The 17,784-nt window shown below is 38.8% G+C and overlaps 1 protein-coding gene across 1 annotated transcript in view; it reads right to left on the reverse strand.

Moving 5' to 3' along the window:
* The window catches only part of FREM3 (FRAS1 related extracellular matrix 3), a 90,347-nt gene that overhangs the window by 37,708 nt on the left and 34,855 nt on the right, over positions 1 to 17,784 (reverse strand). The window contains exons 3-4 of the mRNA XM_012805412.1: positions 4,144 to 4,290; positions 573 to 806 (exon numbers count right to left, since the gene is read on the reverse strand). Of these exons, the coding sequence (XP_012660866.1) occupies positions 573 to 806; positions 4,144 to 4,290 (381 nt within the window). The remainder of the gene's footprint in view (positions 1 to 572; positions 807 to 4,143; positions 4,291 to 17,784) is intronic.

The raw sequence follows: 17,784 nt of genomic DNA on the forward strand, positions 1-17,784 counted from the left end.
GCTTTTAGCCACTTGAGCTACAGGCGCCAAGCCTTCATTTTAATTTCTTAGGGGAAATATTGCTGACTGAATGAATTGAAAACAAACTACTGAATTCAAGAATATGACGTATACAGCCCTAGAACCTCGTGGAACATGAGTTAAAACTCATGGTTTGGCTGGCATGGAGCAGCCATGTAGGACAGTGCATCTGTAGGTCCCCATTTGACCTGGTGTGGTGGCTGCAGGGGCTCCCAGAAGACTGTGAAAAGATTGCCAGGAATGGGCTCTGACAATTAGCCACGTGGGGGCAGAGCTGGCCCATACCTTGGTGTGCAGAAAACTTACAGTGAGGACTTGTTTATATGTAAAAGGAATGCTAGTAAAGATTCTTTCTGTTTTAATCTACTATATTCCTTTTTAAAATTGATAAGAGTAAATGAAAACTTACCGTCTTAAAGTGATTTACTTTGCTTTAAATCCTAAAATGGATGTGAACACACCTAGTGGCTTACATAGCCAGAGGGAAGTATGGTTGCCTCAAATGGACCCAGAGAATTGGCTAATAAAGCTTCTCAATCAGTGGCACATACCATCTTCAGGGTCTACAATTTCAACTGTTGCCACTTCTGGAAACTCCAGTGCAGCCATGACAGGTTCCGATAGAATGATCTGGAAGGTTTCTGAAGTCTCATATTCATTGTCAGATATAATTCTCACTCTCCATCTGGCTGTAGTCTGTCCAGGCCTGAATTGGACCTGTTTTTTGTTGGCCTTTCCTTTAAAATCTTTATCTTTTCTTGCAGTTTCATCTTTGGTTTCAATGCCTGAATAAAAATAAGAAAACTATAAATATATAAAACCAAGTGATTAAAGGAATATTTGCTTTTCAAAGTAGTGTCTATTGTTGATGAAGATAGATACCATAGAAATTTTTACTTGTAATGCTCCCTAAAGAACCTTGTAAATAACCTTCTGACCTTCTTTGCTAAGAGAGTGTGGAAAGTAAGAACCAGTGAAACCAATTGAGAGGCAAGTGGGGAAGGAGGAGCAACAGACAGAAAGAGAAGAACAGAGAGACCAGTCATTAACTTAGTTATTCTAGCAAATGTTCACTGAGGGCCTCTGATGTGCCAAATGCTACCAGGTTCTGGGGATTTAGAGATTAGTAAGAAACCATCCCATCCCCCAGAAAGCTCACATTCTAAAAAGAGATAAGATACTAGAATATGAGCTCTATAGAGGCAGAGATCTTTGGCTATTTTGTCCTCTGATAAATCCTGGAAGATTAGGGCAATGCCTAGCACATGGTAGGTATTCATAAATATTTTTGAGTGAACATTTTGTATCTGATAGTTCCAATTTCCAGTCTTTGAAATAATGTCTCTATAGATTGATTTCTCATGCAGATCCTTTCTCATGGTGGCTGGTTTCTTGTGTTTAGCGATTTTTGATTGTGAGAGAATTCTTAGCAATTTTTCAGGCAATTTGTGCAGCATTGGTGGGACTAGAGAGTGGGGATGGTAGATTTGAGCTCTGTAAGGAAATAGGAATTCTGAAGAGACTACAACAGCAACAAAATAGTGTTAAAATACCCAGTGTGAGATATAACTGTGAAAGGTGCCACCCCATTAAAACTAAGATGATCTCCTCTCCCCCTAAAATGTTCAACGACACTCTAGTATTGTTTGGTTTTGATTTTATATACCAGTGAAGGGTCAATGAATCAAGAGTACCCATGCCTCACCACTGTGACTTTCACTGTACTGGTTAGACTCTGCAGTCACAGGACTGTGCTAAATCAACTATTAAGACCTGATGCCAATCTATGGTGACAATTTGAAATAAAATGAGATTAATAACTCCTTGGCCTCATTCTTGAAGTCTCTGAAAACTTGTAAAAGATACCCAAAGCTGTTAAATATGAAAATAATTTCTAATTTCTAGTGCTATCTTTGCAAAACTGTGGAGGAAAGCCTGCATTGGTATCGGTTTGGTAACTGAGGATGAGCATCCAATATTTAGGAAAAGCCTCCTTTGGCCTCATGTTGGAAGTGGAGAACATGAGGAAGAGTGAGTGATGTCCTCAGTTGCAGCTTGTGTAGGGGTAGGTGGCGGTGCCGAAGGAATGAAGCAACAGATGACTATTTACTTAATTTTGGGTGAGCACCATCTCTGTGGGAGGTGCAGAGGATGTCACACAGAATTAGGTGCAGCAACCACTACTCTCAAGACGTTTCTGATTTGTGGGGAGATAAACAGATGAACAGGTGGTTTTAATTCAGTTTGATGAATACCATGGAATAATAATGCTAGATGCCATCTACCGATCATCTGCTGTGCCTCTTGATTGCCAGGGATAGATTTAATTGCTAGATTGATTTATAATCACTATTATAAATAATCCAGAAATACACCTTGAGGTGTAAAACTTACAGATAAGGAAAGCAAAGCTATTTTGAATGTTAAGAAAAAGAGTAAGAATCAGAGCAAGAAGTCAAACTCCACAGGTTGGTTTCTGTTTTTTCTTCTAGATCCTGTGCTTTGGATATTAGCCTGGGTTGGGATGAAGACATTAGGAAGACTTTTCTGGAGCAACACAGTAAAATATTTTAGAGGTTCTATTTTTTTGGTGTTGTGGTTTTAAGTAGTATTATGTAGCCTGATTGTAGTTCACTTTAACAACAAAGATTGGTGACTAGCACATGCCCCATGCTATTCTTGGGGTCAGACATAACCCAAGATGTAGTTCCTGGCCTTATGCAGATGGAAATCTACTGGGGAAGACAGCAGACAAATAGACACCCAATATGCGCCATGAAAAACCATCAAATGGGGCACAAGGACAGAGCATGGCAGAGGCGTTGGTTTATACAGAGAGGCCAGAGGTCTTCAGTTAGTCTGCAAACAGTCAAGTGACCTTTTTTCTTAATCCAGGATATGAAAATATTTCCTGGCATATTAACCCAACTCCACAAGAAGGTCTTGAGATAAAGAGCTGTGGAACAGAGCCCTATAGGAAAAAGGAGGCATATTTCCCCCAAGTGGCTGGAAGAGAGTCCCACCACATGTAGAGGAGGTACCCTGGGGTGTAGACTGAGGCTGAAGGCCACCCCAAATCACTTGCTCTTTGGCTGATCTCTTCTCCTAGAATAGTGGTTCTCAGCCTTCCTAATGCTGTGGCCCTTTAAATACAGTTCCTGTGGGTTGTGAACCACAGGTTGAGAACTGCTGTAGAAGAACAGCCTTACTGTAGAAGCTTTGATCCCAGAGAGGAACCTACAGATTGCTTCTTGATCACTTGTTTTCTCTCCAGTCCATTTTTCCCTGGCTTCTCACCAACAGTTTTGATACGTTAGCTGGACTCTGAGTGGAGTCCTGACTGTCTGGGAAACAGAATGCTCATTTGGAAAATGAAGGTAACATACCCACATCTGTCTTCTCAATAGGTTATGAAAATAAAGCCAAAAGTATCTCCGAAAATTCTGGCAGCTAAAGATGTTATGAAAATGCAATGCATATTAGAACAATTATTGTTAATTAGTAATGATGACAATGAGATATTTTATGAAGGCATTACATGTGTGTCTCCTCCAAGGAGATGTATTTCTGCAGTAGGTCCTTGTAAAACAGACAAATTTGACACTGTGTACGGTCTCAAGGAATTTATAACCTAAGAAGGGTTAAAACAATTATACATAATCCAAAGGAGCAGCTCGAACTAAATACAATAATGCATCTTGTACTCATAAATAAGCTTTCTAAAGACACAGCTAGAGCTAAGCCTACTAATAGAGGCTTACAAATAACTTTGAAGGTAATTGAGTTGGGGATGACGGGATAGCTCTGAAACATCTTAATTTTTCTGGAGTCCTTTGAATTGTAAAAGAGAGAAAGAATATAACTTGTTAGAAAGAGGCAAACAAAGGAAGGGGGATAACAAATTGCCATATATCTAAATCCACAACTCTCGTGGAGCAAAAATCACAGCACCATCGCACATGTACTTTTTTTTACATGTATCGTGTCACATTTTTGAGCAGATCATGAGCACCACCCCCTAAACAGTTACTGATTCTCATTCAGACTTTCTTACTATTATTGTTAGGCCTGAATTTCATGTTTCCATGACTTTTCACCAACAGCCAATCCAGAATTACTTACTGACAATGGATGTTTCTCCGAGGTATCCTCTGCGTGTGAGGGCCACTTCTAAGAATGTGGACTCTTCATCCACAATGTAGTATTCTTTCTCCAAAGAAAGCCAAGCCCAGTTTAGATGGAAGGGCTGGTTTGTTAGTGCATTCCCTCCTGCAATTGACAGGGGTAAAGGAAGAGTCAGCTGCAGTATGATGGAAAAGGCAGTGATCAGGGTGTACATTTTGCTTCCAAAGCCAGAGGTTTCAAAAACATATTCTCCTTTTGTGTGTGTGTGTGGGGGGGGGGGATAAAATTCTTTACTTTTCTAGAGAGTGTCATGAGCACCATCTTAAATCCTATTCCCTCCATTTACTGTGGAGAGTCAGGCATCTCCTTTTCATAAAGGGCCCCATGCACCAGGTTTCCAAAGAGCCAGAGCTTAGTACTTTTAAATTCAGCTCCTACTCACCCTTTCCTCCACCCTTCCCTCCCCGCCTTCCTTGTTCACTTCTCTCTCTGCCTCCTTCCTCCATTTCTTTTTCTGCCCTGTGATTTAATCTTTTGGATTATTTGTTCATCCATTTGCTGTCATATTCATCTAGGAGTTTCTTGAAGGAAGTGCCCATAGTATGTTTACTTATTTTGTCGTATTTCATGTATAGAAATTTTCAAGTCATACATAGAAAACATCCGTCTAAAAGTGCAAGATTTTCTGATTATCAAGTTACTTAAATGAATTTACCACAAAAAGAGTAATCCTGATAACCTAAGAACATTTCAGGTATCTTTTCAGATATCCTTTGAGTTTGATAATTATATTATCAAAACTATATTAATGCACTCAAGAGTTCTCTTGCAGATTTAAGTTATAATCTAAGTTTCAGAAAAATGATCCATAAAAAATTGCAATGGACAAATTAAGCCATCTGTTCAATTATTCTGCGAATATTTATGAGTACCTGCTCTCTACTCTCCACTCCTCTAAGTGTTGAGAATAGAGGAATGGAAGTGACAAAATCCCTGTTCTCATGGAGCTTACTTTCCAGTAGGGGCAAAAAAGCAAATAAGATATTATATGCTTGATGATGAAAAGTATCATGAAGAAAAATAATCAAGATAGGTGGATAAAGCATGGCTAGTGTAATAAGAAGGGATGACTTTATAGCGAGAGAGTGATTAGCAAAGACTTTATAAAAGGGTGTTAATTCATTAGAGACCAGAGGAAAGAATATTTCAGGCAGAGGAAAGAACAAGCACAAAATAAATGTTTCTCTATAAAAACTGATCAATATTTTGTCATGACCAATCGCCTGCTCAATTGGCTCCAGTCCCTTCTGAAGCTCTTTTCATTCCTTGCCTATCAGTCAGCATTTAAATAGGTGCACTAGCTTTTTCAGGCCAGTGATGTTCATTATGGCCACTTAGCTAACATGATTTTGTTTTCTGACTATTCAGCAGATTTTGAGCTTCCTTTTAATTGGGGAATTTGACATTTGATGAGTCCAGCTACCTATAGGAAAAACAAAAAGTATCATTTTGTAGCCTATTGTATAGCTAGGACATTCTGTCAATAGCTTGAGACTTTGATGAGGAAGTGTGCAGTGGGAGGCTGTGGGTGTCACATGGAGTCCATCTCTTGGTGGGGGCTGCACTGGAAGCATTTGGTTTTTATACAGGTTCGTACCAGGGGTCCATTGTTCAGGCACATGCTATGCAACCTGTGGTGTCTGTACCTAGTGGCAACGGTGATCCATGGAGTGCTGTGTCATCCTTTTTAGTTGCACAGCCTGTTATTCTGTCTCTCTCTCTGGCCTCCTGGAGATACTATGAAAGCTTACTGCTATGCCATACCTTGGCTTAAATAGCTACAATAGGTTTGAAACTAAAAAACTTAATTGATTCACCAATGAACTTGTTTTTATCTTAGTTGAGGTCATAAAGGAATAGGAATACACAAATATATGGTTACTGAAGGTGAAAATAATTAGCACAATGCCTGCCACACACTAGGCACTCAAGAAACTGGGCACATTAAGGTGGATATCAAGGCACACTTGTAATAAAAAGGAAGGAGAAAATAAGAACTCATCAATATTTTTGAATGTGTAAATCAATGAGCTACAGGGAACCATTTATTTGCTCATTTGCACATTCTATAATTATTTCAAAGTGAAACCATACATCAGGCACAGTGCTGAAGATTTTACTAATGGATGTGGGTCCCAAGACATGCCAGGTATAAGTTTCTTCAGGCTTTATGAGACAATAAGAGCTTAAGTATTAAGTAGTGACAGTGGAAAGGGAAAGGATTGGTTAGAGAAAGAAATTAAGTGAAGGAACTCAGGAAATTTCACCTCAAAATATGACTCCTTGGTATAAAGAGTATTTGAATTAAAGACCCTTAGATTAGGAAGCCCTTGGAAGGGGCTTTCCTTCTATCTGCACAACTGGATAGATTCATCAAAAGAACAGTGGACCTCCCTTCCTTTCCCTTCCCTTCCCTATTATCTCAATACTTGGCAGGAAAGAAAATCAAGAATGCAACCAGACCTGGACCAAATCATTTTAAACATTAATACCTGTATCTCAGGTTAATTTATAAGTCAATCTATTTCCCCCAGCCATTCATCCTCCTTAGCAACCATATATTGCCCCTAAACAGAATTACCCAATACACTTCCTCTCCACACACCCCCACCCCTTCCTGCCCCACCAGACATGTATAAAAATATCTGGAGCCCCTTGGGATATTGAGTTGTTACTCTGTGATGTTCCATGTGCACATGGTACATAAATCTGTTCCTCTTATTGATCTACCCTAACTGTGAGTTGATCTTTTAGTGAACTAACAGAGGAAAGGGCAAGATTCTCCTCCCCTTACTTAAGGAAGAATCAACAGGTGGTAGGATGCAAATCAACAGGTGGTAGGATGCAATTAGTTCCTTGAACAAGTGATGAGCACTGTCAAAAATGACCCACAGAGCTCAGATAGGGCAGCTGGAGCAGTCGTGTAGTGGACTAGTAGTGATATCCAAAGTAGAGAAGTCAAGAGGGAGGATAGCTAGTGAGTTAGTCTGGTTTTAGATATGGCTTTGAAGTGATGGTAAGAGGTCTAAAGTGGCCAAGTTCATCAAACTTTTTGAGTATTGGACAAAGGTCTGGACAAAGAGGCAGAGGCAAGAAATATAAATTTTGGAGGAAGTATGATACAGAAGTCTCTGAAGGAAAGTTTTAAAGTCCATTTTCTGAAAGTTTAACCATAGAGATAGACCCTCACACATGGCTGGGCCTGGTCAGGGAACCCTGCTGAGATGGAAGCTCCATGTGTGAGGGTCTGTTGCCAGAATTTCTCCCTCTGCTGAGTCCTTGATCTTGGAGAGTCGAAGAATGAACTCATGGACCACACAGATAAGCAACAGGATAGAGTTTATTGACAGAGAAAGGAATAGAGAAGGAAAGAAGAGTAACAGAACCTCTGGCAGCAGAGAGATGGGAACCTGACTGGGAAGCCCCTGTGGGCCTCTTCTCTAGGGGTTCATATGCTGCCTGCGAGCAGGGGTTCATATGCTGCCTGCATTCCTCCAGGGAATGCAGGTTCAAGACATGTCCCCTTGGGCCAGAGGGTGACAGACAGAAAATAGTTAGCAAGTGAACATATTTAGCAAATGAATCTTTACAGTCCCTACCCCAGGTGAGGCAGCAGGCTGTGTGTTTCCCTTCAGAAAAGATACCAATCAAGTGCTTTTCTCTGATCTTGCTTGAGTCCAGAAAATGTGATCTGGAAAGGTCTGTTTGCCCAAGTCTAGACAAATGGGGTCTCTGTCTGCTCTGAATGGGGATACCCTGTATCAGGTCAGTTATAGGCTCCCCAGCTTCTGAAGTTAGAGAATTCAGAGGGGTGTGGCAGTGGGAGCAGGTGATGTGGTCCCTCCAGATGGGGGCCAGAGAGATCACTGTCCAGGACTTAGCTGTGCCCCCCAACCTCCTGCAGGCTTCATCTGGGAGCAATTTCCTACCTCAGACCCGGCAGCAGGCAGTCAGCCAGATGCTGCATTAGTGATTACATTCCGCATCTGAGAGGTGGTTTAATGCACAATAAATAAAAGTGCAGATTCTGGATCATATGGAAACCCAATTTATGTAAGTCAAGGACTTTGTGTAGCTGACAATACATACTTCAATGAAAGAGAAAATGTAGAAAAAGAGGACCAAGACCTAAACTTTAGGGACAGTTACATTTGGAAGCCAGTGAAGGAAAATTAGTAACAGAATAGAAAATAAGAGCCATTACTAGTTTTATAATGTGAATTAGTTTTTCACATTGTAAAAGTCTAGCATAAAATGATCACCCAGAAGTAAAAAAAGAACAGATTCAGGCATAAGCAGGACCTTCATACCAAAGAATGATGATTTGTTATTTGCTAAATCTAATTGCCTTAGCTACATAGAGAGTTGTGCTTCAGCACGTGGTTTTCAACCTCAGTACTACTGACATTTTGGGCTGGATAATTCTTTTGTGAGGGGTTGTCCTGTGGCTCGCAGGATGCTCAGCAACCTCCTTGGCCATTATCTGCTGGATACTAACAGCGGTCCCTCCTTGCTCCCTCTACACGCTTAGTTGTGGCCATTAAAAATATCTCCAGGTACTGAAAAATGGCCCCTAGGGGGAAAAAAATCCCTACAGGTTAAGGGATTTTATTGCATCTCTGATAAAATCTTTGTATGTCTCACACTTCTTCTGCATGGAGAATGATGAGACATTTTAGATGTGAATATGGCATAGAGAATCCAATACTTCCTATTGAATTCAGAAGGTAGCTTGAGCATTGACTAAATTAAGGGAGGAAAATCATAAGGGCATAATATCAAGTATGTGAAAACTACTTTTCCTGTGGGAAAATCAGAGTTTAAAAGTCAGGGAGAAGAGCTAATTTGTGGGTTTGATTTATCATCACACTTCCCCAGGCAGTAGTTTGAAGTGGAAACATCAGTTGTCAGGTTCAGCTGGGAAGACCTGAGGCTCTGTCTTCTCACACAGTAGATACGGCCTCAGGCAACGTCCTCAGTTTCTGTCCCGCTAAATGTCAGGTGAGAATAAAGGAGGAACAAACGGGGCTTTGTGTGTGTGAGAGACCCTGTGCATAGGGGAAGGCAGGCCGAGTGTCACCTTTATAACTTAAGCTATTATTAATAGTATTATATTATATTTATATTAATATATTATCTTTCTTTCTATTGTCAGACAAGAGAACATTAAAAAAAAAAAAAACAACTACAACTATGCAGAGGCTGGGCTTGGTGGCTCATGCCTATAAATCCTAACACACTGTGAGGCTGAGGCAGGCCGATCGCCTGAGCTCAGGAGTTTGAGACCAGCCTAAACAAGAGCAAGACCCTATCTCTAATACAAAAAAAATAATAACCAGGTATTGTGGCAGGCTGCTTGGGAGACTGAGGCAAGAGGGTGGCTTGAGGCCAAGAGTTTGAGGTTGTTGTGACCTATGATGCCACAGCACTCTACCCTGGCGCAACTGAGTGAGACTCTGTCCATTCTCTTTTTGAGGAATAATAGGCTATTTTGTGCATCTACCCATCAGGATTTTAAGAGAGGAGGGAAAAAAGCATAAAGAATAACAAAGAGATGAAGTATCTGCAGTCCTTTCTCTAGTTGTATACTCCTGAGTTGCAGAGATGCTACCTCCCAGACAAGGCTCCCAAATACACTTCTGCAGTTTTTCAAAGTGTGGAGCAGGTGGTGGGGGGAGAGATCTTTGTACTCACATGGTGGTGGATGAGGGCAGAGGGGGTGGCAGATATCAGGCTTCCAGCTCTAATTTAGCTCACAAGGAAATGTGTGGTACACTCTTTTTGGATCTGTCCTCAAATTGTCTTGATGATATATGTTTGGCTCTCCATTTTGGAGAACAACAACAAAAAAAAATCTAACATGTTAGTGCTATGCATAGCAATGCAATTTTCCTCTACCCCTTTTCTTTTTGTTAAAATAGAGCTCTTCATTTGGGCACAGTAGCTCACATCTATAATCCAAGTACTTTGGAAAGCTGAAGTGGGAAGATTGCTTGAGGCCAGGAGTTAAGGACCAGCTTGAGAAATATAGTGAGACCTCTTTTCTTTATTTAAAAAAAATACTGGGCAGCACCTGTGGCTCAAGGAGTAGGGTGCTGGCCCCATATACTGGAGGTGGTGGGTTCAAACCTGGCCCCAGCAAGACACTGAAAAAGGAAAAAAAAATACTAATCAGGTATGACAGTAGTCAGCTACTCAGGAGGCTGAGGGAGGAGGGTCACTTGAGCCCTGAAGTTTAAAGTTGCAGTGAGCTATGATGATGCCACTACACTCTAGCCCAGATGACAGAGTGAGACTTTATCTCAAAAAAAAAAAAAAAAAAAGAAAAGAAAAAAGAGAAGAAAAATAAAATTGAGCTCGTCAGTAGAAGCAGTGTGAAAAAATAAAGACCACAGATTTTCCTATATATATTTTTATGCCTCAACAGGAGCACCACAGGCTGCTTTTGACACAAAAATAAATCTACTCTAAGTAGTGGAAATATACTGATTGCATGACCACAAGGGCATCTCTGCTTGAAAATTGGGGCTCTAGATGGCTAACTGGGAGGTGTGTGCAGAAACTGAGGAGGCTTCTTCCTTCTCAGGTGTGTACAGAAACAAACTCTTCCTTCTAAAGAAAATAATACATCATACAGTAGAATCTCTATAGTTGACCACCTCCTTACATTGACTATCTCCTTAAGTTGACCTAATTTTCATAGATTGGACATGCATCACAAGTGCGCATCAGTACGGTAAGCCCAGTTCCTTATGTTGAGCACCTCTGTTTGTTGAACAGTTTATTATAGTCCCTAGGGTGGTCAACTTACAGAGGTTCTACTGTAATAGAATATAATAATATAATATAGCAATTTCCTGTTTAGAGATCAAAATAATCATGCTCCTTTTTGGATATAATCTAAATAGGTCCAGAGAAAAGGACTTGCTGCTTTCACATACTGAATTAGAGAACCATTTTCTTCATTTTTATATCTCACTCTATTTTTTCCCCTCCTCATTGGAGGTAAAGACTATGTTTGATTCCTAGGCACTAGGGCCTGGGACACTAGGGCTTGCTGGGTCCTAAACAATCTAGTAATTTAAATATATTGTTTATGACAGAGCGCTGATTTATCACTAAAAAGAAGACAGGGTGCAGTGTATCCCAGTACACCTGCTAGACTAATGAGGGCCCTGGGTTGGGAGGAGGATCAGCACCATAGAGAGCCCATGCCTGCCCAGGGAAGAGCCACACCTAGCTGCTTCATCTGCTCTTAGTAGCGCTTATCTCATAGTCACTCTTTTTATTACTCTGTGAAACAATTTACATTCTTTTTTTTTTTTTTTTGAGACAGAGCCTCAAGCTGTCGCCCTGGGTAGAGTGCTGTGGCATCACACCTCACAGTAACCTCCAACTCCTGGGCTCAAGTGATTCTCCTGTCTCTGCCTTTCAAGTACCTGGGACTACAGCAGCCCTCCACAATGCTCAGCTGCTTTTTGGTTGTAGCCGTCATTGTTGTTTGGCGGGCTGGGCTGGATTCGAACCTGCCAGCTCAGGTGTATGTGGCTGGCACCTTAGCCACTTGAGCCAGAGGAGCTGAACCTACATTCATTTTCAAAATACTAATTTGGTGGTATCTTAAATTTTTTCTTTCAGAGATTTTTCCCTTCTGTGTTGTGATTGTCATAAAAATCCAATGTGAAGATGGATGTGAAAATTTTAGAAAAGTTTGAATTTCCTTAAATCTAAGTTTGCAGGGTTCCAAGTGGGAAGACAGCACTTCTTCATGGACAGAGGTCATGGAAGGAGAAACTTTTCTACTCAGAATCTGAGCAGGAGGCTGGCTAGGCCAGCAGGGTGACTCTTTCTACTAGATAAAACCAAAAAGAATTGTTATTTTCTTTAGGTAAAAATGGCTGAAGGTCAGCAATTTCATATAGTTCAACTTGATTTATGGAAAGGTCATATGGAGAAAGTCTGAGAACTGGACTCAGAGTCAAGAGGCTGGGCTGGAGTCTTGGCAACACTAGAAATGTGGCTCTGGGTGAATCATTCATTCCTTCACCACTCAGATGAGGGAGTAGAATTAGAGATTTTCTGAGTTTCTTTTCACATCTAACGTTGCAAGATTCTTTCTGCCCCCTTAGAATACGGTGCCATCAGAGCAAAAGAGGAAGCATATTAACTTATTATGTCCCAGTTTGAACAAACAATAATATCACTCAACATAAATCAGTGTAATGTGATAAATTAAATGTTAGTTTTAAGCACCAGTAAGGAGGGTGAGTTCTCCTAGGCACACAGACTGGGCACAGAAGACCCTGGTAGATCTAGAGGTAGATCTAAACCCTGACTGCCTACTACAATGAAGTCCTTTCATATTCATTATCTCATGTGAAAATCCAATCTTTACAACAACTCGGAAGAGTGGGAACAGATGTATTTGACATTTGGCAAAAGAAAGACCTGTGGTTTAGTAACTGTTCCTCACTCAAGATCACAGAGCTCGTAAATAAAGAAATATGCAAAATCCTCTACACTCAATCTTAGCCAAAAGATCAAGAAGTGATGACAATCTGGATCCTCTCTACCTTTCCATCATCTCTGACTTTTCTTACTGCCCGTGAAGTCTATGTACTGCTTACACCAAGCTCATGGTGCTGTTTTACAGCTCTGAACTCTCTCATTCACCCTATAAGGCCCAGTTGAAAGAATGTCCCTTGATGAAGCTTCCTTTGGCAATGGTTTATCTCTGCCATCCTTGCATACACCTTCTTTGTTACACCTTTCACGCTACTGCAATTAATTGTCTACACATCAGTCTCTTTTTAGATTTGGATCTAATTGCTGGTGTCTTTTAATCTTGGAGTCCCCAACACACCACAGCACTGTTTGTGGCAATTAACAGGATCTCAACAAATAGCTGTTGAATGACTGAATGCTTCCTGGAGAAAAACTGACCTTGATGTAGATTTCAAGAAGAATAGAGTGAGCACTCCTAATAATTATATGTATGTAGAATTTATAATTGTATTGCTTTTATTACCTTGTTCATAACTAGGTATATAATCAGTTAAAAATTTCTAGTAATATTATAATGTAAGGCCACAAATTTTTCTAGTTAGCAATAGATCCAGTATCTAAAATCAAGTTTCTAGATTTTTATCTTAGAGCTTCCTCTTCTACAAAATGCTGTGTGCATAGCCAGGGGTATGAGCCAATCTTTAAGTCTGAGGAGCTTGTTTTAAAAAATCTTATTTGAAAAATGATGAAAATAATGCCTCACGTTTTCATAGTACATAATTTTAAGTTTTTACTCAAATTGTAGTGCTCCCCTTGTGTTATATAAGTTGATCATGTCACACTGGTCATATTTATTTATACTTGATTGGCACTAAAAATGAGTGTAATAAATAAAAATTAATATTTGATAAAAATACATCATGTACTATATACCTCAGGAAGTCCTGGTTCCTTATTAAACCAAGATCTTAAGCTTCCTTGTATGTGCCCAACACAAAGGTCAGCCTCACTAAGGTCAGTGATTAGTAGTTTTGAAATGGTGGGAGGTCTATTTTTAGATTCCTAAGTGTTCTTCAAACATCTTTCCAAAAGGAATGTAGGATTGATAAATTGTAGTATATGTACACCATGGAATATTATGCAGCCTTAAAGGAAGATGGAAACTTTACCTCTTTCATGTTTACATGGATGGAGCTAGAACATATTTTTCTTGGTAAAGTATCTCAAGAATGGAAGAAAAAGTTTCCAATGTACTCAGCTCTACTATGAAACCAATTTATAGCTTTCATATGAAGGCTATAACCCACTTATAGCCCAAGAATATGGATAAAGGGGAGAGAGAAGGGAAAGGAAGGGAGGGGGGAGGGTTGGTGGAGGGATGGGGAGGATGGGTGGAGGGAGGGTAATTGGTGGGACCACACCTATGGTGCATCTTACAAGGGTTCATGTGAAATTTGCTAAATGTAGAATATAAATGTCTTAACACAATAACTAAGAAAATGCCATGAAGACTGTTAACCAGTTTGATGAAAATATTTCAGATTTTATATAAAATCAGCACATTGTACCTCATGATTGCATTAATGTACACAGCTATGATTTAATAATAAAAAATATGTAAAAAAGAGATGGTGGGGTAAAAGTCAGGTTCACTTTCACAAAATAGGGAGATAAACGTAACATCAATATTCCAGCTTATGTATGCAATGTGCTCAAAGGAGATATAAAATGGATTCCAAGAGCAATTTGATTCATAAATGTGAGGAAAGGGGAGCCATCTAAAGGTCTACCTGAAAAAAGGACATAAAAAGGAAGTGTTATGGTAGTATAAAAATAAAGTCCTACTCATCAGAGGCCAGATTTTAGAAGCAAGCATATTCACTGACAATTGTTAAGTTTGGAACCATCCAAAAACCTCCAAATGAATGGAGAATGAGGTCCGATTGAGAGTTATTTTTAAAATTTAATGAAACAATAATTAGAGAGGAAAGGTTGGAAGCTAAGTAAACCAAAGCATGGCTCTGTAGTAATAATCTCCATTGTTAGTCCACATATTATAGAATTGGTCAAGCCTGATTTTCAACAGATGTCATTAGCCTAGTTCTTGGCAAGCACTTATCAGTCTAAGAATATAAGCTGAACTTTTCTTTTTTGAGGAAGCATTCCAATTGCCAGCAATTCCTTCCTGCCAGACCACAAATCTACAACTGCTAGATAAATAAAAAACTTAACTTATAGACTCTTGGGTAAAGTTTTCATTTTTTTTCTAGAAATAAACATGCCTTTTTAATCAGAGAATTTAGAAATGATCCCTTAGGGTTCTGCTAAAGCAAGCAACTGTCAAATTCATAAATCTTATAGGCCCTGGCTCTGTTAGGCATCATTTTGAATGATGATATAGAGTGGCAAAATAAAAAATGGCAGAATAGGTCATAGTTGAATCATGTTCAGTGGAAGACTGAACCTGGATATTGCCTGCTCTTATGGTAGAGAGAAATTCTATTTAACACAATGTAAGATATCTAGGAATAAACTTAGCCAAAGAAGTGAATGATATCTACACTGAAAACTACAAAACGCTGGTGAAGAAATTAAAGAAGACACAAATAAATGAAAAGATATCCTGTGTTTGTGAATTGGAGGAATTTGTATTATTAAAATGGCCATATTAATCAAAGCAATCTACAGATTTAAAGCAATTCCTATCAAAGTACCAATGACATTCTTCACAAAAATATAAAAAACAATCCTAAAGTCACAATAGATCCTAAATGGCCAAAGCAATTCTGAGCAAAAAGAACATAGCTGGAGGAATCACTGTACTGACTTCAAATTATATTACAAAGCTATAGTAGTCAAAATAACATGTTATTGGCATAAAAACAGATATACAGACCCATGCAGAAAATACATTCATGCAGCTACAACCAAGTGACTTTCAGCAAGGGTACTAAACAATACACATTGAGGAAAAGGCCATCTCTTCAATAAATGGTGTTGGGAAAATTGGTTATCCACATACAGAAGAATGAGACTAGACCCTAATCTCTAACCATAGAAAAAATCTACTCAAAATGAATAAAAACTTAAACATAAACCCCCCAAACTATTAAACTATTAAAATAAAACATAGGAGAAACCTATGACTTCATGACTTTAGGCTGGCAAGGATTTTTTAAATAAGACCTCAAAAGCACAGGCAGCAAAAGCAAAAATAGATAAATAGGATTATACCAAATTAGCACAGCAAAGGAAACAATTAATGGAGAGAAGAGATAACTTACACAATGGGAGAAAAAGTTGGCAGACTAGACATTTGGCAAGGGGTTAATATCCAGACTATGCCAAAAACTTAAACAATTTAACATCATAAAACCAAATAATCTGATTAAAAATGGATAAAAGATCTTAGTGGACATTTCTCAAAAGAAAACATACAAATGGCCAGCAGGTATATGAAAAAATGCTCAACATCACTAAGCATCAGGGAAAAGCAAATCAAAATCACAATGAGACACTACCTCACTCCAGTGAGAATGGTTGTTGTCAAAAAGACAAAAGAAGGTAAATGTTAGTGAGGATGTTGAGAAAAGGGAACCCTTACGTGCTGTTGGTAGGACTGTAAATTATTAGTATAGGCATTATGGAAAACAGTGAGAAGGTTCCCCAAAAAATTAGAAATAGAACTACCATATGATTAAGCAATCCTACTCCTGGATATATATACAAAGGAAATGAAATCCATATGTTGAAGAGATACATTTACTCCCATGTTGATTGCAGCACTATTTACAATAGCCAAAAAATGCAGCAACCAATAGCTGAGTGAATAAAAAAATTGTGGTATGTATACATAATGAAATTCTATTTAGCCATAAAGAGGAGGAAATCCTGTCATTTATAATAATACGAAGGAACCTGGAAGTGTTCTTGGTAAGTGAAATAAGCCAGGCACAGAAAACAGAAAGAGAAATACTGTATTTCTCTTTCACACTCACTTACATGGAATTTTTTTTAAAAAGTTGATATCATAGAAGTAGAGCATAGAAAAGTGGTTACCAGAGATTAGGGAGAGGAGGTAAGGGGGGGAATAGTGAGAGGGTGATCAGCAGGTAAAAGTTACATTTTTTAAAAAGTTACTTTTACTGTGCACTGGAACACTGTGGTGCACAGTGCACAGTAGGGTGACTATGGTTAACAGTAAAGTATTGGACATTACTAAATAGGTAGAAGAGAGGCTTTAGAATATTCTTACCACAAAGATATGAGAAATGCATGAAGTGATGGATACAATACCTACCCTGATTTTAACATTATACAACACACACATGTATTGAAATAATAAATTGTACTCCATACATAGGTATAATGTAAGCATATTAGTTAAAATTTATTTTAAAATATTTTATTGAAAATAGTTTTGAAGAGATTTCAATTATTAATATTTACGTACCTAATGAGAATGCACCTCAGTTTATAAGAGATCCTCTAACAGGCATGAGCAACTTGATTTTTTCTTCCAGTTCCATGATAGTCAGAGTTTGTAACATTCCTTTGGCAGTGTTGGATAGATCTTCCAATAAGAAACTGAGTAACAAAACTGAATACACATTTTTCTCATCAGCCCAGGAAACATACTCCAAAATCGATCACATCTTAGGTCACAAGTCTAATCTCAGAAAATTTAAAAGAATAGAAATTATTCCTTGCATCTTCTTGGACCATCGTGGAATAAAAGTTGAACTCAGTAACAACAGGAATCTGCAGACTCATACAAAAACATGGAAACTAAATAACCTCATGCTGAATGATAGCTAGGTCAGAGATGAGATCAAGAAGGACATTACCAAATTTTGGGGAAAAAATGATAATGAAGGTACTGCAAGCCTTCCTCAAGAGAACAGAAAGAGAGAAAGTTAACAACTTAATAGGATATCTCAAACAACTGGAAAAGGAAGAACATTCCAATCCCAAGCCCAGCAGAAGAAAGGAAATAACCAAAATTAGAGCAGAATTGAATGAAATTGAAAACAAAAGGATTATACAACAGATCAATAAATCAAAAAGTTGGTT

The sequence above is a fragment of the Otolemur garnettii genome, unplaced genomic scaffold (assembly GCF_000181295.1).
Source record: "Otolemur garnettii isolate 467f Iridium unplaced genomic scaffold, OtoGar3 scaffold00041, whole genome shotgun sequence".
NCBI lineage: Eukaryota > Metazoa > Chordata > Mammalia > Primates > Galagidae > Otolemur > Otolemur garnettii.